A 26,849-nucleotide genomic window follows, 5' to 3' on the forward strand; every position below is an offset into this window, starting at 1 on the left:
TGACAACAGCCACAAAACGTGGTGGGGTTTATTCCCTCCCATCCCTTGTCCTGTTCTTTTGGTTTCTGCTGGTGTTTGTTGTGCCAAAGCCCTGAGGAAGATCAGGCAGTGGGTGAAGGCTCAGTGATAACCAGGACCCAAACCTTCAGAGTCCCTGAATATATACAACTTTTATTTTCTAAAAGCTTTGATTCTCCTTCTTTACAAGTTCAGGAGATACTCTTTCATCACTTCTGCAAAGTGTGAGCAAACATGTTTTATAAATCCTTCTTTTTAAACTGAAGAAAAACTAATTACACAATTCCTACTTTGATGTCTTCCTTTACATGGAAAAGCAGAATAGTTCCATGCTGTGAACCTAAAATGAGTCTGAATGAGTTTATGGTTTATTTTTGTTCATTGTTTATTTTGTTTGTTATTCATGTTTTCTAGTAGCATTGAGCAAATAAAGTGAATTTTTTGTAAGACTCAGAAGGAATGGAAGCAAACACGGCTCTGCCAGGACCAGTGGCTGCTGCTGCTGAGGATCCAATGTTCTCTCCTGGTGTTCCCAGAGCCAGCTGGGATCTCCAGGAAGGTAAAATGCGGCTTAACAGGTACCTGGCAAGTCATGGATGGCTGGGCAGGTGCAGGGACATGGGGAGCGTGGGCAGGGAGCAGTCACTGGCTCCAGGCTCTCAGAAAGGAAACAGCAGCAATTTTTCCTGTATTGTTTTATTGCTCTGGCACCCAAACCTTCATATGTTTAATTAGATCCTGGCAGGTATTTTCTAACCCCTCTGCAGTATCTCCCAAGCATGAGGTGTGCAATATTGTGCTGTGTTTCAGTGCAATAGAACATTAACCCACGGGGATTGCTGTGACAGACTCATGTTGGACTGCATTGCACTAAGATGTTGCAATTCCCACCACAATTAATTGAGGATGGCGTGGCATGGAAGTCCTGAGTGTCTTCTCGGGATCTGTTTGACAATTTGAAAAAGAAAGAAGTACAAGAGCAGCTTTTTTTTTTGGTGCTGTTTAACAGCCACTTGATCCCAGACTCCTTGGGTTTCATCTCTGCTGTGTCTGTACCATGGTGGAGGGCAATTTGTTTTCTTGCAAAAAGAATTTAGTTGGATGATTTTTGCTTGTGAAGGTGTAATCGCAGAATCCTGGAATAGTCCAGGTTGACAGAGACCTTAAAGCTCGTTCAGTGCCACCCCCGTGCCATGGGCAGGGACACTTCCCACTGTCCCAGGTCGCTCCAAGCCCCGGCCAGCCTGGCCTGGAACACTTCCAGGGATGGAGCAGCCACAGCTTCTCTGGGCACCCTGTGCCAGTGCTCTCCTTCCTCACTTCCAATCGAAATCTCTTTTAGTTTAATCGCATTCAGGATATTGCAGAAACGCTGCAAACGGCTCAGTGTGTTGCTGTCCAAGGGTGATTCGGTGCGGCCGATGGAGAAGTCCCGGGGCAGCGCCAAAAGGCTCTGATGGGGATTTGGCAAAGCCCCCGGGATGAGAAGCCGTCCTCGTCCCAGGCTGGTTCCGCGCATCTCTGCGGGCAGGAGCCCCGAGGGCAGCTCGGAGCCGGGCCGGGGGCTCTCCCCGGCTACCGGGGGCTCTCCCGGGGTACCGGGGGCTCTCCCCGGCTACCGGGGGCTCTCCCCGGGTACCGGGGGCTCTCCCCGGGTACCGGGGGCTCGGCGCTCCCCTCGCCGGCCGCTGCCCGCTCCCAGCGCCCGGGGCTGTCCCGGGGTCCCGGCCCGGCGGAGCGGGGGCAGAGCGGGGCGGGGGTCCGGGCGGGGCCGGGCCGGGCCCCTCCCCGCTAAAGCCGCTAAAGCCGCGGCCGGCGGGGCCGGGGAGCGGCACCGGCCCGGGAGAGGTCACCGGCCCCGGGGAGAGGCACCGGGAGCGGCACTGACACCGGCACCGGCACCGGCGGGGGAGCGGCACCGGGGCCATGCGGGGCCAGCCCGGCTCGGCGCTGCGGGCGGCGCTGCCGCTGCTGGGCACTGCCGTGTCCCTGTGTGCAGGTACGGGAGCGGCACCGGGAGCGGCACCGGGAGACCCGGGAGACCCGGGAGCTGCACCGGGAGCGGCACCGGGAGCGGCACCGGGAGCACCGGGGGGAGCCCCGGGAGCGGCCCCGGGAGCGGCTCCGGGAGCCCCGGGGGCACCGGGGAGAGCCCCGGGAGCGGCACCGGGAGCGGCACCGGGAGCACCGGGAGCGGCACCGGGAGCACCGGGAGCGGCCCCGGGAGCGGCTCCGGGAGCCGGGGCGGGCGGTGCTCGGGGCGCGGCGCTGGAACCCCGCTCCTCCGTCCCCGCCGTGCTCCCGTCACCGCTCGGGGGGTTCGGGCTCCCGGCGCTTTAATCACGGCGGCGCGGACCGAGAACTGGGTCAGCGGGGATTTACCGGAGCGACCCCGGGCACGAATCCCCGATCCCTGGCGCTCCCCACGCCATCCCCGGGGGCTCCGGCGGCGCCCGGGCAGCTGCTCGGGGATGGATGCTCAGACGGAGCGACATCGGTCCCGGTGAGAGGACCTGTCCCGGGGCCGTGCGGTGCCCGTGCCCCATCGGAGGGCTCCGGGTCCTTCCACGCAGGTTCCTCTCTCACGGGGCAGGTGCTGGGAGACGCTCCCTCCCCTCAATCGTCTCTTTAAAACCTAAACCCGCGCTCTGCAAACCGGCGGTAAGCAAGGCAGCGTAGCACAGAATATTTTATAGTTTTCTATTAGCTTTACTGGATTTTACCCTTCTCTCCGTGTTTTGACCAGAGCAGTTTCTCCGTGTGATGCTCATTGGGACCTTGCAGCGAGGGGAGGTCCCAGCCCCAGCCCCAGCCCCAGGACCGTGCCCAGAGGCCCATCCAGCACTCACGGAACCTCTGCTTTGGGGCAGGGCGGAGCAGCAAAGCTGAGCTGCGGGCTGTGAAGTTCCTGTGTGTGGTACTGCACATGGGGTCACCTCTGGCATCTCCACAGGGTGTGAAACCTGCTCCGTAAGAGCTCTTCTTATTCCCCTGGCGTTGTGTTATCCATGTTTGGGAGTGAGCCCCCGAGCCAGGGCAGCCCTTGTTTTCCCGGTGTGCCCGAGTTAAAGCTGAGCATCGCCAGCGCCCCGGCCGTCACCACTTCCCTCTGGAGAGCATCCAGAGCGCCGAGGAACCGCATTGCCTTCCATTTGTGTACAAAAGTCCTGCATTGCTTTGCTCCCCAAAGGTGCAGGGCAGGGTCCTCTTGTCCTCACCCTGTTCCAGAGGGTGTGCACAGACCCGACGGGCAGATGTGTGGCGACACAGGGGACAGTCTGTGTGACTGTCTGCATGGAAAATCCCTGCTCAAACTGCTCAGATGTGACTTTAGGAGCTCTCAGTGCTGGGGACTCTCTTATGCAAGCAGCTCCAGGGTGGCAGTGGGTCAGTGCTGGGTTATCTCAGCTGCCTCCCCATGGAGTTTGTACCTGTGCTGGGCCTGCCCTCAGCCCCTCAGGACTGGGACCAGCAGGTTCTTCCTCAGCTCTGTGCATGTGCTGTGTTACACAAAATCCCTGCTCTCACAGTGCTCTGCTGTGTCGCTCGTGCCCCATAAAGCACAACCTTCCCAAGGATCCCTCGCCTGTTCGAACCTAAAAATGTCCTTTGGCAGCTTATTCCAACAAATGTAATTTCCCTGGCTCTTGTAGCCCTTTCCTGTCCTGTTAGTATTAATTTCAATGCCTGGACTCAGCTCCTGCCTCTGATTTTGCCTTGGCTGCTGAGCTTTTCTGGAATGGGGATTTTGAGCATCCAGTACCCTCCTTCCAAAATGACTATATATATATATATTATGACAATATATATATTTATTATATATATGTGTATATATATATATATAAATCACTCCCCAGATGTTTATTTAAGAGTTCAAAACTCTGTAGCTCTGTGATGTCTCTCATTCAAAGACATTTCCTCAATTCTAGAACAAATACTTTGCCTCTCTTTTCTACAACTTTCCAGTGTTTGTCCTGTTTGGTATCAGCCCTTTTTACAGTATATTTATATGGGGGATTTTACTCCAACTGTTTTCTTTCAGAGCCCTCTCCAGAGGGGGAACTTTTCCGTATTTTTAATGATAGTCCAAAAAGCAGGTTTGGTTTTTTTAAGACCTGTCATTTTTCCAAATTCTGGTTTTGCCTTCTGAAGAAATGTGTCACAAGAGAATAAATTTCTCAGGGCCAGCAGTGTCACTTCTGCGGGGCTGGGCCGGTCCCTGCTGTGCCACCGTGGGCAGGGAGGATGGGATCACTCATCCCTGGCTGCAGGGCTGGCTGCAGGCTGCTGCCTGGAGAGCTGCTGCACTTCTGGGGGTCTCCAGACGCGCAGGGGGCTCTGGCTGTGCTTGTGCTGCACCTCAGCTCTTCCAGGCAGTGGCACTGGGGCTGCCTGAGGAAGAGGAGAGCTTCTCCTGCTCGTGTCAGTGTGCTGCCACTGACACCTGGGCTGCCCAGAGCTCCTGGGTGAGTGTGAGCTGCTGAGTACCCACCCCATTCATCTTCTAAGTGTGCTCTCATTTCTTCAGAGAGCCTTCACACCTCTCCAGAGCTGCCTTTGACATGACAGCCCAGATCTTATGCCTGATCCCCTTGCTCTATGTCCTGAAACTCTTCCTACTTCTCCTGTGCCTTTCTGAGGTGGGTGACAGCATCTGATCCCACATGGCAGAACAGGGCTGCATCTTCTCCTGGTGTCTCCTGCTTGTGCTCTCACCACGAGCTGTGGAGTTGTCCTGTGCTCCCCAGGGAGGCACAGCCCTCTGTTCCCAGTGGGGATGAGAGTGAGCTGGTCCCTGCCCAGGCCCAGCTGAGGCTGTTCTGTGTGGTGTTACTGTCCTCTGGTCCCTCAGCACGGGACAGTGATGGAGTCCCCACCCCTGGAGGGCTCTCACAGCCCTGTGGATTTGGCACGTGGGGGCTTGGGTTAGTAGTGGCCTCGGCAGTGATGGAGGAGCAGTTGGACTTGGTCTCAGAGGGCATTTCCAATCCAAACAATTCTGTGATTGTGTGATGAAATTGTTTTGCAATGCTCTGAAGTCAGTCCTGCCTTCAGCAGCCCCTGTTCCCATTTACTGCTCCCCTTCCCAGAGCTCTCAGCCCACGCTCCTGTGCCGCAGCCTCGCACGCTGAGCTGCTCTCTGCCTCAGACCCCAGCTCTGCCAGAGAAACAGGCTGGCTCAGGGGAACATCACTCTGCTGGCAGCAGGGTTTCTCTGCCATGGCCAGTTCCCAGCAATTGTGCCCTTGGAGAACCAGGGGCTGTGCCAGACCCACACCCACCCTACGGCATCTTTGCTGGTACCTTCTCTGGTTTTTGTCCTGGCTCCATCACCAGCAAGAGCAGGAAAATGGGAAACAGCCAGTCTGTCATTTTTAGGATCTCCTTTGAGCTCCTTTGTCCCCCAGTGCAAGTTTTGTCACCTGAGACCCTTCTGAGTCCAGTCAGTGAGGTCCAGGAATGTGTCCCGTGGTGTGGGACCATCCCCAGGGCTGGAGGTGGCCCAGGGACAGCTGTCCTGGCACTGGGGTCTGTGCCTGAGGCAGGGGATCCAGGCAGTGTGGGGAGCCCACAGCCATGGGAGCCCCAGACCTGTTCTTTGGAAATGAAATGGAAGTGTATCTAGGAGGGCACAGCAGACAATGACGGTACAGAATGATCAAAGATGGAAACGTTCTGGATATTCCGCAGTTCCTCCCACCAGGCCCCTTGGAACTTTGCTTTCCAATTTAATTTTAAACTGTTCTACTGATAACTATGGTGAGCAGTGATGGGTTATGACTTAGTGGATTATCAATAATCTGTTATCTGTGTAGTAAAAAGTCTGTGCTTGTGAAAAACAAGGTTCACATAATTTTTATAGAATTAAAAGTTTAATAAAAAAAGACAATTAGGAGAAAAAATAAAGTAAAGTATACAGATACGGCCAGGTGTCTCTGCATTCAGCCAAGAGAGCACACCTTACTAACAAAGGATTGTCCCTTAAAAACAGAACCCTACTACATATCCATAAATTCTCATACATGTTCATACATTCTTCTTAGGATCTTTGGTGTTCTTCTGTTTAGTTTTCTCTTGCCCCCTTCCCAATAGATCAATCCTCTTGGTGCCATTGAGATTTACATTCTCTGATACCAGAAATGCAATAAATTCCTCCCCCAGAGCTCTGGTCACTGCTGTCTTCATCTGGATAAGAGAGTTTACAAATGCAGGAGTTCTCTATTTTTTTTTTTTTCCTCAGTCTTTGGGTTATACAAACAAAAGCAGTTTTTATTTTAATACTATGCCATAGCCTAACATATATGTATTATACTACTATTTCTAAATTCCATCAATAACAGAAATAAAGAAAACTCTATTAATACAACAAATTTCTCATTCTTATACACATAACATTCATTTTAATATTTGTGAAAAGCCAACAATATAAAATGTATCTATAACAGTGCTGAAATGTTGAACCTTGTGTGGTTCACAAGAGAGGGCAGGTCTGGGCTTTGCTCCCCCAGGATTTTAGTTCAGTTCTGTTAGCCCCGTGGTATCAGTGGGCTTGTGTTAAGTGTTCAATTCCTTCCATTTAACTTCTGAAGTTGCACTGTCTATCAGTGTGTTTAAATTATTCATTGTCTCCATGAAGCTGGTGTTTAAACTCCAGTTCTTCCATCTCTTGTTCCCGTGTAGTATCACACTTGTTCCTCAGTTATCCAGTGATTCATGTACGTGATGCTGACACTCGCTGGCGAAGGGGTGGAAGCACACAAAAATCTTCTGTGCTGGTTTGTTGGGAATCAGGTGCTGGCTCTGTTCCTCCTGCTCTGTAAGCTCAGTGCATGGCATGTCTGCCTGTCCTGTGTGTTTCCTGGCAGTTCACTGAGAGCTGAAGGCAGGAAATGTCACTTCTTAGGTAAGTCAGGCAGATTTTCTTCTCTGAAGACCAAGTCATCCTGCCCTCGATTCATGGTGGGACTCATCCAAGAATCTGGTGTGTAGTCCCAGCTCCTATTGCAATAACAGCAGGAAAAATCTCCTTGAAAACCACGAATGTCTTAAAAATGCCCAGCCCAGGAAACATCTGCTCCTGGGGTCTCTGAATGCAAAAGCTGCTTTCCTTTGTGCCAGTGTGTGCATCTCCCCCTCGGCTGGCTCTGCTTTCTGCTCTTGCTGGCTGGGTCCTGAGAGTGCCAGCTGCCCTGGGGAGGGGACCCTCTGTCCCTGTGTGTGTCTGTGGCTGCTGTCCCTGCTGCAGGGAGCCTGTGAGGTGTGGTGTCTTGTGCTGTCCTGTAGTGTCCTGTTGTGTCCTGTCCTGTCCCCTGACCTGTGCTGTCCTGTCCTGTCCTGTCCTGTCCCCTGACCTGTGCTGTGCCATCCTGTCCTGTCCCCTGACCTGTGCTGTCCTGTCCTGTCCTGTCCCCTGTGCTGTCCTGTCCTGTCCCCTGTGCTGTCCTGTCCCCTGTCCTGTCCTGTCCCTGTCCTGTCCGTGGTCCCGCAGGGCCCTGGGCAGGGTCAGGGCACATGGACAGTGGCTGCTGCACAGTTCCATGCCCAGGGAGCTGGCACCCTGCTGGCCAGGTTTGGGTGCCTGGCATACTCTCTGCAGCCCTGTTTCTGTTGTTCGCTTTCTCCTGATTTCTCAACCAGAGGATGGAATATTTTAAGGGAATTGTTGTGCTTGAGTAAATAAAGGAGTTGTGTTCATTACCAGATTAAAGAGTGCCTTATTTTGAAAGTTTGCAAGCACATTTTCCTCCTGCCTCTTTGATCCTTTAACTCTTTGACAGTCACCTTATTCCATTCCTTGGTTTCCAGGGTGTGGGAGTCCTGACTTTTGCCCTGAGACAGAGAATCACCAGTGGCATTGCCAGGACTGTCCTCAGGAATGGGTTTGGGGAGGGAGGAAACATTTCTTGCTGCATGTAGGGACTGCAGAATTTCAGTCAATAGTTGCAAATTCTTCCTCTTCTCTCATGATGTAAAATGTCTCTGTGGGAGGGGAAGCAGTTCAGAGGAGCTGCTGCCTTGGATAGAGAGAGGAAGATCTTCCATCACGGTGCTGTAACCCCTCTGGTCTGTAAGCTGAGGAAAATGCCTTCCTGGCTCCTCTGGGACAGCAGTGGAGGCAATGGAGAGCAGGAATGATCTGGATGTGTGATGTGAAACCAGGGGTACATTGCCAGTGGCTGTAGGTGCACTGGTTATGGAACTGACACGGACAATTCTCCCCAAGGGAAGGAGCTGCCGTGAAAAACCGGGAGCAGCACTGGGGCTTTCCTGATGGAGCAGAACAGATAAAGCACAAATTGTGGTGACAGCTGTGTCCCTGAGGATGTCAGCAGGGATGGGACACAGGAGCAGGAGTGGTTGCACAGGTGTCTGTGAGGGCTTCGTGGGAGGCACAGCAGGGATGTGACACCGGGTTTGTCACCTCCCCTGCTCAGCGGGATGGGAGTGAGAAAAGCCTGGATCTTCCCAAGGCATGTTCAAAACAGCCCAGGCTCCTCCCCTGATTCCACAAGAGCTGAGGCAGCTGAAGTAGCACAGGTGCAAGAAACCTGGATTTTTGTGCTAGTATTCAGCCATCTTCCTGCTCTATTAACAAAGGGTTCTGGGCAGACACAAATGCTCTTGAAAACGGGGTCAGGGATTCCTATCTGGTTTGTGATTTCTTTCCATTTTTCTACATGAGGAGTCAGCCAGCAGCACAGGCAGATATCTGAGGAACCTGAGGCTTCTGCTTTTGTAGAATTATATTTAAAAGTGGTCTGTGAAAGTCTTCTGTGAGGAAAGTTTTCTTTCCCAAAACTCCAGCTCTGATCTTGTCTGTGAACAGATTCAGCTCCAGAAGCTGCAGTACAGTTTCCCATTTGCCCCTGTGGCAGGGCAGGATCTGGTGGCGCTGTCATTGTGGCAGTGGCTGTGTCAGTGTGGTCAGGGTGGCAGTGGCTGTGTCAGTGTGGTCAGGGGGAGGGTTCAGAGCTCCCCAACCATCCTCAGCTCGCCCCAGAGGGGCCCCCGGAGCTGCTCGTGATGTGCAGGGACACTTTTGGTCAGCTCTGCTCTCAAGTGATCTGCAAGTGCAGAGTATGGATAAATCTGTCAGTTATCCATGCAGATGACGCAATAAAGATAATTTTCCATTTTATTTTTAGACTGAGAAAGGGAGAAAAACACCATAATTACGTGTCTAAAGCCCCGAAGACACTTGCCACAATCTTCGACTCATTTCCTCAATAATGCTTTTATTTTGCAGTTTTGGTGATGATGTGCCTGTGTTCCTTCCGCTAGGTCTCTGATTTATTTGGGTCTGATGAGTCTTGCTCCTGGCAGCAGTTCTAGGAGCAGGGTAATGTCTTTAAGGAGAGATTTGCCTGTTGTGCTGTGTGTGATGGATGGCGCTTGCTCCTGTGCCGAGGGAGAGCCGAGGCAGCAGCTCCTGGCGCTCCCTCACCCAGCACAAACACAGACACACCGTGCCAAGGAGGTGTGGGGTGGAGCTGGAGATAAACACCACCAGCTGCTGCTTGAGAAGGGTGGCACAGGATGGAGATTGTTGTAAGGGAAGCAAAGAGTGTCACAGAAACAGAAATCAGATTTGTGCTGACATCAGTCAGGACTTCTGCGCTCCTCCAGGGACTCTGAGACTGCAGAATCATGGAATGGTTTAGGCTGGAAAATCCCTCTAAGATCACCGAGCCCAGCTGTACCCCCAGCACTCACAAGCCCACCACTAACCTGTGTTTTCCTTTTCAACTCTCTCTTATCCTTAAATAAAAGAAAGCTGCTCTCCCCCACGATTCCAAAAGAAACAAAGATTTATGGCAAGAATTATTGTCCTGAGCAGGGCCCACTCTTGCAGAGCTGGAGCTGACCCGGGAAGGGTTGCCTGGACAAGGTGCCTCATCTCAGGAGACAGGAGGAGTCTGTCATTCTGTCCATGTGGAGACAAGGGGACAGGAGGAGTCTGTCGTTCTGTCCATATGGGGACAAGGGGACAGGAGGAGTCTGTCATTCTGTCCGTGTGGGGACAAGGGGACAGGAGGAGTCTGTCGTTCTGTCCATGTGGAGACAGGAGACAGGAGGAGTCTGTCATTCTGTCCGTGTGGGGACAAGGGGACAGGAGGAGTCTGTCGTTCTGTCCATATGGGGACAAGGGGACAGGAGGAGTCTGTCATTCTGTCCATGTGGGGACAAGGGGACAGGAGGAGTCTGTCATTCTGTCCGTGTGGGGACAAGGGGACAGGAGGAGTCTGTCATTCTGTCCATGTGGAGACAAGAGGACAGGAGGAGTCTGTCGTTCTGTCCATGTGGAGACAAGAGGACAGGAGGAGTCTGTCGTTCTGTCCATGTGGAGACAAGAGGACAGGAGGAGTCTGTCATTCTGTCCGTGTGGGGACAAGGGGACAGGAGGAGTCTGTCATTCTGTCGGTGTGGAGACAGGAGACAGGAGGAGTCTGTCATTCTGTCCATGTGGGGACAAGAGGACAGGAGGAGTCTGTCATTCTGTCCATGTGGGGACAAGGGGACAGGAGGAGTCTGTCGTTCTGTCCATGTGGGGACAAGGGGACAGGAGGAGTCTGTCATTCTGTCGGTGTGGGGACAAGAGGACAGGAGGAGTCTGTCATTCTGTCGGTGTGGGGACAAGGGGACAGGAGGAGTCTGTCATTCTGTCCATGTGGGGACAAGGGGACAGGAGGAGTCTGTCGTTCTGTCCGTGTCTATCCGGGGGTGCAGTGTCTGGTGGCTCTCACATCCAGCCCTGGCACAGCTGGGGTGCTGCTGCTGCTGAGGGCTGCCACGGGCAGTGGGTGCTGTGCTTTTGGGAGCCAGCAGCAGCTTTCAGAACTGCTTTTTGCGATGGCCAGTCCAGCACAAGAGACTGCTGCCACCTATAAAATCCCCCGGAACCAAGATTTAAGAGCTCGTCATGTGTGAGTGTTGGGGCCCTGCGCTGTTGGGGGTGTCCTGGGGCCGGCCTCCTGCAGCCACCTCGGGGCTCTGCCGTGCCAGGGTCTGGTCCCCATGGCCTGGTCCCCAGGGCCATTTATTCCCCGTTCCCCAGGCCTGCAGTGTGTGTGCCAGCTGTGTGAACACACCAATTTCACGTGCCAGGGTCTGGTCCCCACACTCATTTATTCCCCGTTCCCCAGGCCTGCAGTGCGTGTGCCAGCTGTGTGAACACACCAATTTCACGTGCCAGGGTCTGGTCCCCATGGCCTGGTCTCCACACTCATTTATTTCCCATTCCCCAGGCCTGCAGTGTGTGTGCCAGCTGTGTGAACACACCAATTTCACGTGCCAGGGTCTGGTCTCCACACTCATTTATTCCCCATTCCCCAGGCCTGCAGTGTGTGTGCCAGCTGTGTGAACACACCAATTTCACGTGCCAGACGGAGGGCGCCTGCTGGGCCTCGGTGATGCTGACCAACGGGCGTGAGGAGGTGGTCAAGTCCTGCGTCTCCCTGCCCGAGCTGAACGCCCAGGTCTTCTGCCACAGCTCCAAGAACGTCACCAAGACCGAGTGCTGCTACACTGACTTCTGCAACAACATCACCCTCCGCCTGCCCCTCGGTGAGTGCCGGGGACCAGAGCGGGGTGGGAGCCCGTCCTGGGCCTTCACAGGCTGCCTGCAAACACAGCTGCTTTTGTCCCAGCTTCTCCACACACCAGAATATCAGCTGCAGCTGTGTTTGCAGGAGAGGGGATTCCTTGTGTTTCTAAAGGCACCCAGAGGCTGGTGTTGATGTCTTTGGAGCAGAGGGTTCCTGGGGGCACGAGCGATGGGGGACCCCAGGGCACTGCCAGGGACCTCTTTGGCTGGTGTGGTTGATGTGAGCAGCCTGTGAGGCAGCTGGGCCATGGTGTCACATCAGTGTCACATCGGTGTCACAGCGGTGTCACATCAGGGTCACAGCGGGGTCACATCAGGGTCACATCAGTGTCACATCGGGGTCACATCAGGGTCACATTGGTGTCACATCGGGGTCACATCGGTGTCACATCGGTGTCACATCGGTGTCACATCGGGGTCACATCAGGGTCACATTGGTGTCACATCAGGGTCACATTGGTGTCACATCGGGGTCACATCGGTGTCACAGCGGGGTCACATTGGTGTCACATTGGGGTCACAGCGGTGTCACATTGGTGTCACATCGGTGTCACATTGGGGTCACATCGGGGTCACATCGGTGTCACAGCGGTGTCACATCAGGGTCACATCAGGGTCACATCGGTGTCACATCGGGGTCATATCAGTGTCACATCGGTGTCACAGCGGTGTCACATCGGTGTCACATCGGTGTCACATTGGTGTCACATTGGTGTCACATTGGTGTCACATCAGTGTCACATCAGTGTCACATCGGGGTCACATTGGTGTCACAGCGGTGTCACATTGGTGTCACATCGGTGTCACATTGGGGTCACATCGGTGTCATATCGGTGTCACAGCGGTGTCACATCGGTGTCACATTGGTATCACATCGGGGTCACATCGGTGTCATATCGGTGTCACAGCGGTGTCACATCGGTGTCACATTGGGGTCACATCGGTGTCACATCGGGGTCACATCAGGGTCACATCGGTGTCACAGCGGTGTCACATCAGGGTCACATTGGGGTCACATCGGTGTCACATCGGGGTCATATCAGTGTCACATCGGTGTCACATCGGTGTCACATTGGTGTCACATTGGTATCACATTGGGGTCACATCGGTGTCATATCAGTGTCACATCAGTGTCACATCGGGGTCACATTGGTGTCACATCGGTGTCACAGCGGTGTCACATCAGTGTCACATCGGGGTCACATCGGGGTCACATTGGTGTCACATCAGCGTCACATCAGTGTCACATCAGTGTCACATCGGGGTCACATTGGTGTCACATCGGTGTCACAGCGGTGTCACAGCGGTGTCACATCAGTGTCACATTGGTGTCACATTGGTGTCACATCGGGGTCATATCAGTGTCACATCAGTGTCACATCGGGGTCACAGCGGTGTCACATCAGTGTCACATTGGTGTCACATCAGTGTCACATCAGTGTCACATCAGTGTCACATCAGTGTCATATCAGTGTCACATCGGTGTCATATCAGGGTCACATCGGTGTCACATCGGTGTCAAAGCGGTGTCACATCGGTGTCACATCAGAGTCACATCAGGGTCATATCAGTGTCACATCAGTGTCATATCAGGGTCACATCAGGGTCACATTGGTGTCACATCGGTGTCACCGAGTCTGGCTCAGCAGGGATGAGAAGCTGTGAGATTCCTGGTCCTGATGAGAGGGAGGAAGAGGGTTGGCACTCCCAGGAGCCATGTGTATTACCCAGCTGGTGCAGTGTGAGAGTCTGCCAGGCTCAAAGTTGTGTAATGAGGTTGATTTGGTGCTTTCTAAAAATAAATATTTATACTCTTTTTAGCATAATTTTAATTTTTTTTGTTCTTCTTTCCAAGATTTGTGCTTTTTCCAGGCTTTTCTTAAAAAAAGGTGTAAAATATACTATTTTATCAGATAATACTGTATTATATACTTACAGCAGTGAGGTATGTTACAGGTAAAAAAGATGCAAATGAATACACAATTTAAAATGATAACTTGAATTGAAGATGCTATCATGTAGTCCTTAATGGAACTCGAAAGGCTGTTGCTGGGCAGACCATGGGGGAGCAGCTGTGGGAGCCCTGGGCACTGTCACCTCCTGGTGAACCCTGGTACCCAACCTCACCTGGGCCGTGGGGCAGGAATAAGGATTATTTAATTGGTGCTGAGGATAATTCATATGATGTTTGTGTCCCCACAGATGGCTGGGGATACAAGCATCATAAAGTGACCCTAGGACGTTGTTTTTCTTTCAGTTGGCCACAGAAGGGACACACTAATTGTGGTCATGCTCTAGAAATAAAGTGCCATGGTGGTTTTTCCAAGCTGGGAAGAAAGCTGCTATTTCTAGAGGAGCAGCGGAGGCAATCTGCTGTTCCAGCACTTGAACTGGGACTTGCAAAACCTCTAGTTTCATATTTCAGTACCCAAAAAACCAGACTGAATTCTTACCCTGAGCCCTTTGCTCTAAAGCTTCGGGGGAGCTCGTGTCAGCTGGAATTGTAGCAGTGCCAGTGTGGTTTCTGTGCTGGCCTTTTCCCCTCCTCACGCTGTTCATGTTGTCAGGAAGTGGCGTGGGGACAGCTCCAGGGTCACTCCCTTGTCTCAGACACCTGGCAAGTGGCACTTGGGACAGACACCTGGGTATGGAATGTCTGCTGTGCATTATCTGTATCATCTATCTTTATCTAACTATACCTATCTCTGCCTCTCTGTTCCAATGTCTCTCCAGTTCTATTTTCTCTATCAATCCCTTATATATATCTCTCTCTATAATATATATATAACCCTATATCTCCCTTTGTGTGTGTATATGTCTATTTCTTAATGTGTGTATATATATTATGTATCTACCCACTTACCTGCTGAGCTGTCTATCCCCATTAAGCAAATTCTAGTTTAAAAGTGGAGCACATGGGCATGAAAAACTTCCCTTTAGTGACTCTCCTGGAGGAGGAGAAACCCTGAGAAGATCCAGCATGGTGCCCATCCCTGCTCGGTGAGGCAGGACCTTTGTGTCCTTCTGGGACAGGAACCCACCCTTCAGCTTTTCTCCGTGGAGCTGAGCTGCTCTGGCTCAAAGGCTGCACGGGGCTGGGAGCAGCCTGCACTGATGGAAATGTCCCTGCCCGTGGCAGAGGCTCGGAAACAGCTGAGTTTTAAGGTCCCTGGCAACCCAAACCATCGTGGGACTCTGTGACTGTAATTAGCAAAGGTTTATGTTGTATGTCCCTGCCCAGAGCCTGTCCTTGCCCAGAGCCTGTCCCTGCCCAACCTGTCCTTGTCCCTGCCCTGTCTCTGTCCCTGCCCAGAGCCAGCCCTGCCCTGCACAGGGTCCCCTGCACAGCCTGGGGTGGCAGGGCAGGTTCAGCGAGGCACTGGAGCTCCTGGGGTAGGGGATCTCTCTGTACTGTACTCCGTCCCTGTTTCAGGGAAACAGGGATTTCAGCCATGTGGAAACAGAATGAAAAATGTTTAGGAGATCCTGGCATGCCAGTTAACAAGCAGCAGTTCCAAGGAGGAATCATGCTCATAAATCCTCTTACAAACCTCCCGGGTCACCCCTGGAGCAGCCTCTTGAAGTCATTAAAGGAAAACGCCTGTGAACAAAATGTTCCAGTTTGGTGTTCAGGAGGGTTGGAGTTGTGCTGGTGAACAGACATGTGGTATTGACTGGAGGAAGGTAGCAGTGGGTGCTGAGCTCATTTCCTGATGCTTTTGAGACCCCACATCACTTTGGTCACTCTCAAACTCAGGTTACGGTGTGCTTGTGGCCCAGCATCTCCCTGAAGGGAAAGAGTGACCTGTCATGGTGTGGAGTTTGTGATTTTTACATCTTCTGCTGCCCTGAGATCTTGTTTGTACTCATGATTCTGAGCATTGAGAATAAAGGCATCATGTGTGTGTTCATGTGCAAGTGAATCCCTTAGCAGAGTCTTCCTAGAGCTTCTTGATACAGAGCTCCTTTGGGTGGTGATCAGAATGCTGACCTGAGACCAAGCTTTCTGCACAAAAGCTGTGTGGGGAAAGGCTCCATCACTTACAGAAACCTGGTCTGTTCTGTCTGTTCTGTCTCCTGGCCAGGACAACTGTGGGAAAGCATTGAGTGGAGAAAAGGAGGCTCGGGGGTGACCTTGTCACTCCCTGCAGCTCCCTGAAGGAGCTGTGGCCAGCTGGGGTTGGGCTCTTTCTCCAGCAGCTCTGGCAGAAGGAGAGGACACAGCCCTGAGCTGTGCCAAGGGAAACAGAGGCTGGATGTGAGGAAGAAGATTTTTATGGAAAGGGTGATAAAGTACTGGAATGGTCTGCCCGGGGAGGTGCTGGAGTCACCATCCCTGGGTGGGTTAAAAAACGCTGGATGTGGCACTCGGTGCCAGGGGCTGGTGGAGGTGTCAGGGCTGGGTGGGACTCGGTGATCTTAAAGGTCTCTTCCAACCTAGCTGATGCCTTAAGTTTTAGCTTTCATATTTTCCAGATTCTGTACTGCACTGGTACGTAACTCTGAGCTTCATATGAAGTGTTAGCAAGTTCCCCTGACAGTCCTTTTCCAGCCCCAGAACCAAGGACACCGTTACAACTTCAGGCCCAAGGAATGTAAAAGAAGCAAATTGAGGAGAGCAAACTGGGAGGATGTGCAATTACAGCTTCATCACCTGAAGCTGTAATTGCACAATTAACCCCAGTGTGGAAATGCACCAAAACTTATAAAAGTGTGAAAATTCCTGACCTGGGATCCATCTTGGGTGTAGCCTTGGCCGGGCTCTTGCACTGCCCACGGTGCATCCTTGGAAGGGCTTTTAATAAATCCCTGCTTTATTCTTTAAGCCAGCCTGTGCTCCTGGGAGCCTGCCAAGGTGGTGCCTGTGACTGTGGCGGTGTCACTGCTGTGCAGCCCTGTGCCAGGCCCGTGTGTCACGGTGTCCCTTGTCCCCGTGCAGCGTCCGAGGCTCCTGGCAGAGCGGCGCGGCGCTCGGCGGCGTTGGCGGTGCCGGTGGCGGTGCCGGTGTGCGCCCTGGTGCTGCTGGCCCTGCTGGGGGCCTGCACGGCCCGGGGCCGGCGGCACCGCGGGGCCAAGCCCCCCAATGTGGAGGAGCCCCTGTGCGAGGCCAGCCTGGCCAGCTCCAGGAAGACGCTGAAGGATCTCATCTACGACATGACCACCTCTGGCTCGGGCTCCGGTACGTGGAGCTTTGTGCCGCTGCTCGTGGCCACCCCTCGCTGCGGCGGTGGGGCTTTGGGAGCTCTTCTGTCAAACTGCAAAAATCCCCTTCTTTCTGGGAATGGAGGCTGTGAAAAAGGGAGCTCGGAAATCAGAATCAAGCGTGAAACCCAGCGCTGCTGGCTGATATTGAAAGGTGCTAAACTCACCAGAGCGGGACAGGATGCTGCTTCTGAAGTGTTTTGTGTTTCAGAGCAGAATAATGTTCCTCCAAATCCTTGTTTTGAGCAGAACATTCATCTTTTTAACATTTTTCCCATTTCTTGCCTACTGTGATACCCCCATTGCTACTGAGAACCTGTTAAACCAAAGAAACCTAAAAATGAGGAGGGAATTCACAAATTCCACCTCATTTGACCAGTGGCATGTCTGGGATGTATAGCCCAACTTCCCTAACTAGAACTTTTTTTGAGAAGTGTGTAAACTATTCTTGCTTTTATTTGTAAATGAAAAATGTACGAATGGTGCCCAATTTAATTTATTTCCATGAGCTGCATACCTCTGAGGATTAAGTTGTTGTTCTTCCCTAATGCCTTTTCACAGATCCAATAAGCAGACTTTGGCTTTATTTATGCTGAAGTTTTTAACTGTTCCCAGCCATCCCTGAGCCAGGAACAGGGCTGGACTTCAGCTGAGCCAGAGCCCCATGCACCAGGGTAATTCGTTCTGACTTCAGCCAAAATCAAGGTTGAAGTTATTAAAAAAAAAATTAATAATTCCTTGTTGTAAGTCCCCAACAAACACAGAATCAAATCAAACCAGACAGAGTTTGTGGCTGTCAAAGCACAGTGGAGCTGCTACAATATTTTATTTTAATTACAAATATTTCAGCCAGAGTAGAGCAACTACTTGACTGGAGGACAGCTGCAGTCTGTATCAAACCAAATGGAGTAGTTTGGGCCAAATTTTAAAATTTTTACTGGGGTTTAAAAAAGTTTTTTCTATGTACAGACATTGGGAAGTAACACCAAAAATTCTGATTTGAGGAGATATTGGATGGGAGAGGATTTTCCCTTGGTAGTCTTGGAAAGCAAAGCCATGAGTGCAGCTCAGTGGGAGAGGTCAGTGTTGGGGTTTGAAGGTCCCAGCTGAGCTATTTCACAGGAACCTGTCTCTCTTTTTCACCAGGTCTGCCTCTGCTGGTCCAGAGAACCATCGCGAGGACGATCGTCCTGCAGGAAATTGTGGGAAAAGGACGATTTGGCGAAGTCTGGCATGGGAAATGGTGTGGGGAGGACGTGGCTGTGAAAATCTTCTCCTCCAGAGACGAGCGGTCCTGGTTCCGGGAGGCAGAGATTTACCAGACGGTCATGCTGAGGCACGAGAATATCCTGGGCTTCATTGCTGCCGACAACAAGGGTGAGCAGCGCGGCCCCGCGGGCTGCCCGCCTCTGACCGAGCTTCTCCCACCCAGAGAATCTCTGCTCCTGCACGGTGGCCTTGGCACTGCTGGGGTAACACTGGACTCTGTGGTCCTAGAACTCCTCCCAAGCCCAGTGATGACACTCACTAACTGCAGTGTCTGTCTCAGCCCCCGCTCCATCTGGAACCACCCTGAGCTGCGGTGCCCCGGGCTCCTTCCCAGTGCCACAGCTGGCACACTTGTTTGTTTGCATTCCCCGACAAGGGGAAGGTTTTCCCAGCTAACATTTTCATTACTCTTGCTTCCTCTGGCCAGATAATGGGACGTGGACTCAGCTCTGGCTCGTCTCCGAGTACCACGAGCAGGGCTCCCTGTTTGACTACCTGAACAGGGGCACGGTGACGGTGGAGGGCATGGTCAGGCTGGCACTCTCGGTGGCCAGTGGCCTGGCCCACCTCCACATGGAGATCGTTGGCACGCAAGGCAAGTGCTTCCCTCCCACTTCTCCTTCAACTGTTTTAAGGAGCTTCATTGTTCTCAAAATCATTTATGGGTGATGTGGTATGGTGAAGTGTTTTCCAAAGTGTCAGCACCAGGGGGAACCGTGTGAGTGTGAGTGGTGCAGTACAGACTGGGAAGAGGGACGTTCCCTTCCCACCCCATTGTCTGCACTTTATCCACACCTTTAAAGAAATGCCTGGAGAAGCAGCTCTGCTGAATGGGAATGAGCGCTAATGAAGGAAAAATTAGGAAAAATTTCTGCATGGAAAGGTTTGTCCAGCCCTGGCACAGGTTGCCCCAGGCAGTGGTGGGGTCACCACCCCTTAAAAAGCTGTGTGGATGTGGCACTTGGGGCCATGGGCTAGCGGTGGCCTTGTCAGTGCTGAGGAATGGTGGGATTCGGTGGTCTTAGAGGGTTTTTCTGACCCAATCCATTCAGTGATTCTGTAATTTTCTAAATAAATTTGGAGGGTGATCTTCCAGTTTCTCTTTTTGTGTTTTATTCTTGAAATACAGATATTGAAACAAAAATACCCTTAAAGTTTTCTTTTGAAGTTGACAACACTTAGCAGAGCTTTACTCGGTTCAAAATAAGCTTCAATATTTCTATAGGGTATAGTAACAAAAATGAATAAATCCATTTTTACATCCTTGCTCATGATATTAAAATCCACACTGTTGTTATCAAAATTGGAGGCGGTTTCTCTTGCTGTGGACAGGGAAGCCAGCGATCGCACACCGGGATCTGAAATCCAAGAACATCCTGGTGAAGAGGAACGAGACCTGCGCCATCGCCGACCTGGGGCTGGCGGTGAAGCACGACTCGGTGCTCAACACCATCGACATCCCCCAGAACCCCCGGGTGGGCACCCGCAGGTGGGTGAGGCAGCGGTGGCTCCCTGGGGATGGCTCCTCAGCCCGTGCCCCCATCAGTGCTGTCCCCTCTGCCCCTGGCTTCGGGCAGGGATGGCCACTGCGGGGTGGGCGGGTGATCACCCACGGCAGAGCCTGCTGTGGGATGGAGCTCTCTGCCCCACTGGGGCATCGTGTGCCGCTCACCCTGCTCACCCTGGTGCTTGGGGCACAGCTGCCAGCACCACCAGGGGCCCTGGCACATGGGGCAGCCTTTTGTGCCGCTCACCCTGCTCACCCTGGTGCTCGGGGCACAGCTACCAGCACCACCAGGGGCCCTGGCACGTGGGGCAGCCTTTTGTGGTGCTCACCCTGCTCACCCTGGTGCTCGGGGCACAGCTGCCAGCACCACCAGGGGCCCTGGCACACGGGGCAGCCTTTTGTGGTGCTCACCCTGCTCACCCTGGTGCTTGGGGCACAGCTGCCAGCACCACCAGGGGCCCTGGCACGTGGGGCAGCCTTTTGTGGTGCTCACCCTGCTCACCCTGGTGCTTGGGGCACAGCTGCCAGCACCACCAGGGGCCCCGGCACGTGGCAGCAGGATGTGGCTTTTTGTGGGAGCTGCCCCAGCAAACTGAGCCTGTGTGCCCCAAAGGTACATGGCCCCCGAGATCCTGGACGACGCGATGAACACGAACATCTTTGAGTCCTTCAAGCGCGCAGACATTTACTCCCTGGGGCTGGTGTACTGGGAGATAGCCCGGAGGTGCTCCGTTGGAGGTGAGGCTTTGGCCTTCTCATCCCATCCCAGGTCGGTTTGGGTTGGAAGGGACATTAAAGCTCTTCTTGTTCCACCCCTGCCATGGCCACCTACGCAATAAATCTTCCCCAGGAGTCACTGAGGAATACCAGTTGCCTTACTACGACCTTGTGCCTTCTGATCCTTCGATAGAAGATATGAGAAGGGTTGTCTGTGAACAAAAGCTCAGACCGAGTATTCCAAACCAGTGGCAAAGCTGTGAGGTAAAAGCAGTTTTCTAGTTTATTCTATGTTCATTTTGTAGGGTTTTTTCTACTTTATTTTGTTATTTATATGTTCAAGTTTAAATTAAGACAGAATTTTTCAGTGAGAGATAGGGCACTCCATGCCTGGCTTCTCCTGAACTTAGAAGCTTCAGATGTCTAGTTGTCCTTCAGATCAATACAGAGAAAATTGTGCACCAAGTGCTCAATGCTGTCCAAGGCAGATCTCAATTGATGCTGCTGCTGTTGTGTCACCGTTTCAGAGAGCTGCACTTTATCTCTGTTTTAAAACTGGAAAGCAGGGGGTGGTGCTGTAACCCTGGCTGTTGTCTGTCCTCTGCAGATCCTGTTTGTACCTGGTGCCTTTTCTGTCCCCAGTCCTGTGGTACCCGGTTCTGTTCCTGTCCCTCCATTCCTGTCCCCAGAGCCCTGCTACTGGTTCCATTCATGTCCTCAGAGCTGTGGTACCCGGTTCTGTTCCTGTTCCCAGAGCTGTGGTAGTGGTTCTGTTCCTGTCCCCAGAGCTGTGGTACCCGGTTCTGTCCCCTGGTACCCGGTTCTGTTCCTGTCCCCAGAGCTGTGGTACTGGTTCCTGTCCCCTGGTACTGGTTCCTGTCCCCTGGTACCGGTTCTGTCCCCTGGTACCGGTTCTGTTCCCCACAGGCTCTGCGGGTTCTGGGCCGGTTGATGCGGGAGTGCTGGCGTGCCAGCGGTGCCGCACGTCTGGTACCCGGTTCTGTTCCTGTTCCCAGAGCTGTGGTACTGGTTCCTGTCCCCTGGTTCTGTTCCTGTCCCCTGGTACCGGTTCTGTCCCCTGGTACCGGTTCTGTCCCCTGGTACCGGTTCTGTTCCCCACAGGCTCTGCGGGTTCTGGGCCGGTTGATGCGGGAGTGCTGGCATGCCAGCGGTGCCGCACGTCTGGTACCCGGTTCTGTTCCTGTTCCCAGAGCTGTGGTACTGGTTCCTGTCCCCTGGTACTGGTTCCTGTCCCCTGGTTCTGTTCCTGTCCCCTGGTTCTGTTCCTGTCCCCTGGTACCGGTTCTGTTCCCCACAGGCTCTGCGGGTTCTGGGCCGGTTGATGCGGGAGTGCTGGCGTGCCAGCGGTGCCGCACGTCTCACCGCGCTGCGCGTCAAGAAGACGATCTCACAGCTCTGCGTGCTCGAGGACTGCAAAGGCTGAGAGCCCTGGCAGTGGGATGAGAGGGGAAGGCGTTCTGCTGTCCATCCTTGCATGTGTGATTGTATTTCTGTCTCTGTCTACCTCAGCTCATGTGGTTCCGTAGTGCGGTGCCCCGGGCCCAACACCGACCCGGAGAGTTGTGCTGGGCCCCGGCGTGAGGCAGTCGGGACTCGCAGCTCGGGTTTGATACAGCGAGCCCGTGACTTGCTTTGGGTTTTTGTGTAAATCAGACACCAGTGAATCCCAGGAAGGAGCTTGAAGAGTCGTGACAGTGTAAAAATTCCTTTGCTGTTGTGCTTTTCATCCTTGTCAGCCTCAAATGTCCTGGAAGTGTCTGGTGTTGGTGTTTGTGAGAGAAACCTCATGTTCTGTCCTCAAACCAAGACCAAATTAACCCAGCCTTTTACCTATTTTTTTTTCTTGCAGGGATTTGAAAAGGGGTTGTCAGTAAATGCTTTTTGAATTACTATAATTAACCAAGCAATTAGAAAAAATGGAAATTCCAATAAGTGTGTGCACTGTGAACAAAACCATTGAGTCGGTTCCTTATTAACATTTATTTTTATAGTCTCAATTTCACATTCAATATCATGGTTAAAGTTTGAGTTGTTTTGCTTTGTCTTTTTTTCATCAAACAGATCAATGAAGGGACAAATTTTCATTTCAACAGTTGGTAGGAAAAAAAAATAGAGGCAATACTTTTCTGTTAGCTCTGGAGGGATGGAACACGAGAAATTCTACCTAAACTGGGAAAATATTTATTTTTAGCAATGTCTTTCCAATCACTGGCAGAATTATTTTAGTGCCTTTTGATGTGTTAGGGGGAAGCTTTAACAAAAGCCAATACAGCCTGTTTAGAAGTTTCTTGCAGAATTCTGTAACAGCACCAGGCTGGTGATGAATATTAACATTTCTGACCAGGTTTCCATAATATCACAAAAAATAATATCAGCAAAGTGAGTTGTTGTGTTAAAATTCACCAATGTTCTGGCATTTTATGAATTTTGGGCCGCTGAATATAACGCTGGAATATTTTTAATAGGCAAAATTATATATTTTGTAGTCTTACGGTTCTTTAAATGTTTCTAAACCCTGCTGGCCCATGGAAATTAATTCCAAAGATGTTTCCAGAATAGCAAAGCCTTGCAGAAATCTGATGTGGCCCCCGTGGCTCCGTGGCAGGCAGCTGTTGGCTGATCACGGTGTCCCAGATCAGTCTCTGGGGACAAATCCCTTGGCTGGAGCCATTGCAGGGAAGAAGGTGTTGAACCTTTCCTGAGTGCGTGGCCAGCAGTGCCATCACCCCCGGCCTCATCCTGGCCTCCTCATCCTCAGGACAGTGTGATGCTCGTGGCTGTTGCCTGCCCAGAGATGGGCTCTGGTGCGATGTTTGCCCAGGGTTCAGTCGCTCCTGCAGGCTCTGTGGGCTGTGCAGACACAGTTTCCATAACTGCTGGCAGCTGTTCCTCCAGTGTGGTGTCTCAGATACCATCACGAGATATCTGAGATCCACGGCAGGCTGGATGGGACCTGGAACACCTGGACAGCTGGAAGGTGTCCCTGCCCAAGGCAGGTAAAAAGGGACAAGCTTTAAGGTCTCTTCCCACCCAAACCATTCTGGGGTTCTATGATTCAGTTCTTCTGTGCTTCAAGTGCACGAGCTATCCCGTGGAGCTCAGGGATGTGACTTTGTAGGCTGTTTGAGGGGTAATCTTGGCACCTCCATGACCCAAAGCTTGGTGCTCACTAGACTATCAAAAAAATTTGCAAACCTAAGATCCAGAATCTGTTCTTGTAGTATGTACAAGAACATACCTATCTTTAAAAAAATCCTTATCTTAAAAAGGAAAAATCAAAGCTTTATTTTTTTAAGTGGGAAAAGAGTTTCAGTTTTCAGTTTCCCCCCTGGAGTCTCTGAAAATTGTTGGCCAGCTCAGTTATTTGAACCAGACCCTTTTGGTTCCTGGCTGGGAAGTGTGGGTGGAGGATGCTCAGGCTCAGCTACTCCTCACACAGGTCACAGCTCCAGCCCTGGATGTGCTTTAACCTTTTCCCTGGACATATCTCTTGGCATCTGACATTATGGTCTGGTTGCCCTGGCTTTTCACCTAACTCAGTATTTTTGCACTGGTTTTCTCTCTTGTTGAGAGGTGAATGTACATTTTGATGGACTAGAGTTGGACATAACTGAGCCAAGGAGCTGATGTTGTTGTACTGAGCTCTGAAGTGTTTGTAAACTCTACACTCCTTTAGAAAAACTCCAAAGAACCCTTGTTTTAGTTGCCTTTCCCCTCCATGTGGGTTTGTCCTCTTCTAATTTAAGCACAGATATTATGCCAAGACACTTCTGTGCAGTCTAGGGAGGATTAGGTTTCCTCAGAGGTTACAACGTTCCTCATAATCTTCATTTAAAACTCAAATTCTTAAGCTCATGAAAATTTTCAAGGTCAAGGATGCTCAAAGCCTGCCACCACATTCAGCCTCTCCTAACTGATGCTTCTAAATGGGGGGAGTTACCAATATTTTATAATTTGCTTCTAATAACAATCTACAGTTTAATGTAGGGATTATGCACTGGAAGGGAAAGTTAATTAATGTTTCCTGTAGCACCTATTTTTTTTGGAGTTACTTGAACTGCTGCCCCCAGACACTCCTTGAGAAATTCAGGCTGTAATTTCCTCTGCTCTTCCCTACTTTTATAATTTGCACTTAATCAAGCTCATTCCCTCACATGACACTCTAAAGAATCCTACAATATTTTAGTCGTCGCTATGTCACTTCTTTGCTGGTACTAGATTCAGGAATTGTAAATAAATGAGTTTAGAAATGTGCCCAGTCCCTACAATGGGTCTGGACTTTGGGCAGGGAAAGTTCTTCCCAGTCCCTTCTGCCCAGAGCTCCTGTGCCAAGGGTGGCCCTGAGGCTGTCCCCAGCTCCCCCTGGCTCGTGGGAAGGAGGTGTTTGGGTTTTGCCTGGGGACAGTGGCACAGGACAGGGACAGGGACAGGGACAGGGACAGGGACAGGGGCAGGGGCAGGGACAGGGACAGGGACAGGGACAGGGACAGGGACAGGGACAGGGACAGGGACAGGGACAGGGACAGGGACAGGGACAGGGTGGCACTGGGGTGCTGCCTGGGGCGAGGGCAGGGCTCTGGCTGTGGCAGGTGCCTCTGCTGCCTCCTTTGGGCACACGGCTGGAGAGGCACAAACCTGTTTTTTTGGGTTTTTGCTGCTCAAACCCCCTGCTGTGGGTCAGTGGGGACAAGGATGTCCTTGGGGTGTCCTTGGGATGTCCCTGGGGAGCCCTGGGCCAGCAGCTGGGTGCCCCAGCAGCACTGCAAGCGTGTCCCCTTGTCTGTCCGTGGCTGTCTGTTCCATCCCCACGGGCTCTGGGACCCCACAGCCCCGAGGCTTTTAGGGAAACCCGTCCATGTTCTGCTCTGATGGGCAGAACAATACTTATGAATGTACAGGGAATAAGCATTGAGGTACAGTATATTTCTACAGAATATAAGAAATGTGCAATAAATTGTAACTTACACTGAATGTATTTTTGGCATAAATGGACCAGATGTATTTTGAATGTAGCCACGACATTGTGTCTAAGCCTGCTGTGCTTCTCAGTCCCTAAGAAAAACGTGTCATGCTTTGTCAATTTACAAACCACTTCCTGAGTTGTCTGTTTTTAAAAGAAGCATTAGTATTTTATCTGGAACACTGTAATATTTCTGAACTAAGTATAGCAGTGCAGCGCTAACTTCAACCCTCATGTTGTGAAATAGCTGATCTGTGTACACTGCAGAGTTATTTTTAAAACTATTGCTAAAGTTATTGCTTGATATTGCAGCTGCCTGGATGTAAATAATGGTTTAGCTGTTGTATTTTGTATGCAGATTTGGGGAAGACGTGGCAATTTTAATAAATTCAGCATACTCTGCCCTTGTGTTCCCGTGGCCTGAAACTGTTCTTCTGTTCATTGTGTGAGGAGAGAAGGCTTGAGCCTGGCTGAACCTGTAGAAACTTCACTGGTGGCTGTTGCTCCCACAGCAGTGTGAGCTCCCTCCGAGCCCCCTTTCATACGAGACCCCCTGGCTGTGCAGTTCCAGCTGTTGAGATTTTCAGTGGTGAACATCTGAGTGGGACCAGCTCCCCTGAGCGCCTCAGCTCTCGAGTGTGCCTGCTTGAGAATTCCCCTGGCATAGCCACAATCTGGGAATTTAAATCAGGCTTCGTTTTAACTTTGTGTGTGTCAAAATGAAATCTGCCATGCTGTGACCCAAGAAACTTCAGTGCCTTTTGAAGGATACTGTGGGGTTTTTGGGATTTTTTTGTTTGTTTGTTTGTTTTCTCCTTAAAAAGACATTTGTATGACAGGAATTCCCTGGGGGCTGTGTGGTCCCTGCCCATGTCCAGGAAGGTGGCATTGTCACGGTGCTGGCTGTGGCCGGGCAGTGGGGCTCCGGATGGAGCAGCAGCAGCAGCCAGGGGCTCCTGGGTGAGCATCGCCTGCCTTCCCTGGCCGCGGCCGGGGTGTCTGTGGCACAGGAGAGCTGCCTGCTGCTCCTCAGGAGGAATTTCTGTCTCTGGCCACGCATTCCCTTCCAGCACACGGGGATGGAGCAGCCGCTGCGGTCCCCGATGCCGCTCCCCGGCCCCGGCAGCAGAACTGGGGGCTGTCACCTGCGGGGACACCGCTCAGAACAGCGCTTGGGAGTCAGAGAGAAGGCAAATTCTTCAATTTCCTCTTACTGAGTAAATCAGCTCCCCAGAAGGCACCGTGCTCCCAGAGGAGCCAGCTCCTGAGCCCCGAGGGCTTGTGTCCCACAGAAGAGGGGACACTCCTTCCTTGTGTCCGGGAGAGGTGGCTGTGGGCACAATCCCTGCAGCCTCCGAGGGATGGGAGTTCCATCCCTGGAAGAGCTCAAGGCCAGGCTGGACAGGGCAACCTGCTCGAGAGGAGGGCTCGCCACCACTGCAGCCCCGAGACAGGATCAGCCCGGGGAGGGGCTGGGGCAGGGTGTGCTGTCACCTCCCGGGCTGTGCTGTCACCTCCCGGGCTGTGCTGTCACCTCCCCGGCTGTGCTG

The 26,849-nt window shown here is 52.2% G+C and overlaps 1 protein-coding gene across 1 annotated transcript; it reads left to right on the plus strand.

Annotated features, from left to right (window-relative positions):
- Positions 1-1,930: 1,930 nt before the first annotated feature.
- On the plus strand, positions 1,931-24,777 carry ACVR1C (activin A receptor type 1C). The gene is made up of 9 exons (XM_058840384.1): positions 1,931-2,017; positions 11,353-11,583; positions 16,563-16,802; positions 17,972-18,202; positions 18,522-18,689; positions 19,427-19,583; positions 20,215-20,339; positions 20,452-20,582; positions 21,637-24,777. The coding sequence occupies exons 1-9, from the start codon at positions 1,945-1,947 to the stop codon at positions 21,760-21,762; spliced, it is 1,482 nt and encodes a 493-aa protein (XP_058696367.1). The 5' UTR covers positions 1,931-1,944; the 3' UTR covers positions 21,763-24,777.
- Positions 24,778-26,849: the final 2,072 nt, after the last annotated feature.

This window comes from Poecile atricapillus, chromosome 5, assembly GCF_030490865.1.
Source record: "Poecile atricapillus isolate bPoeAtr1 chromosome 5, bPoeAtr1.hap1, whole genome shotgun sequence".
Taxonomy (NCBI): domain Eukaryota; kingdom Metazoa; phylum Chordata; class Aves; order Passeriformes; family Paridae; genus Poecile; species Poecile atricapillus.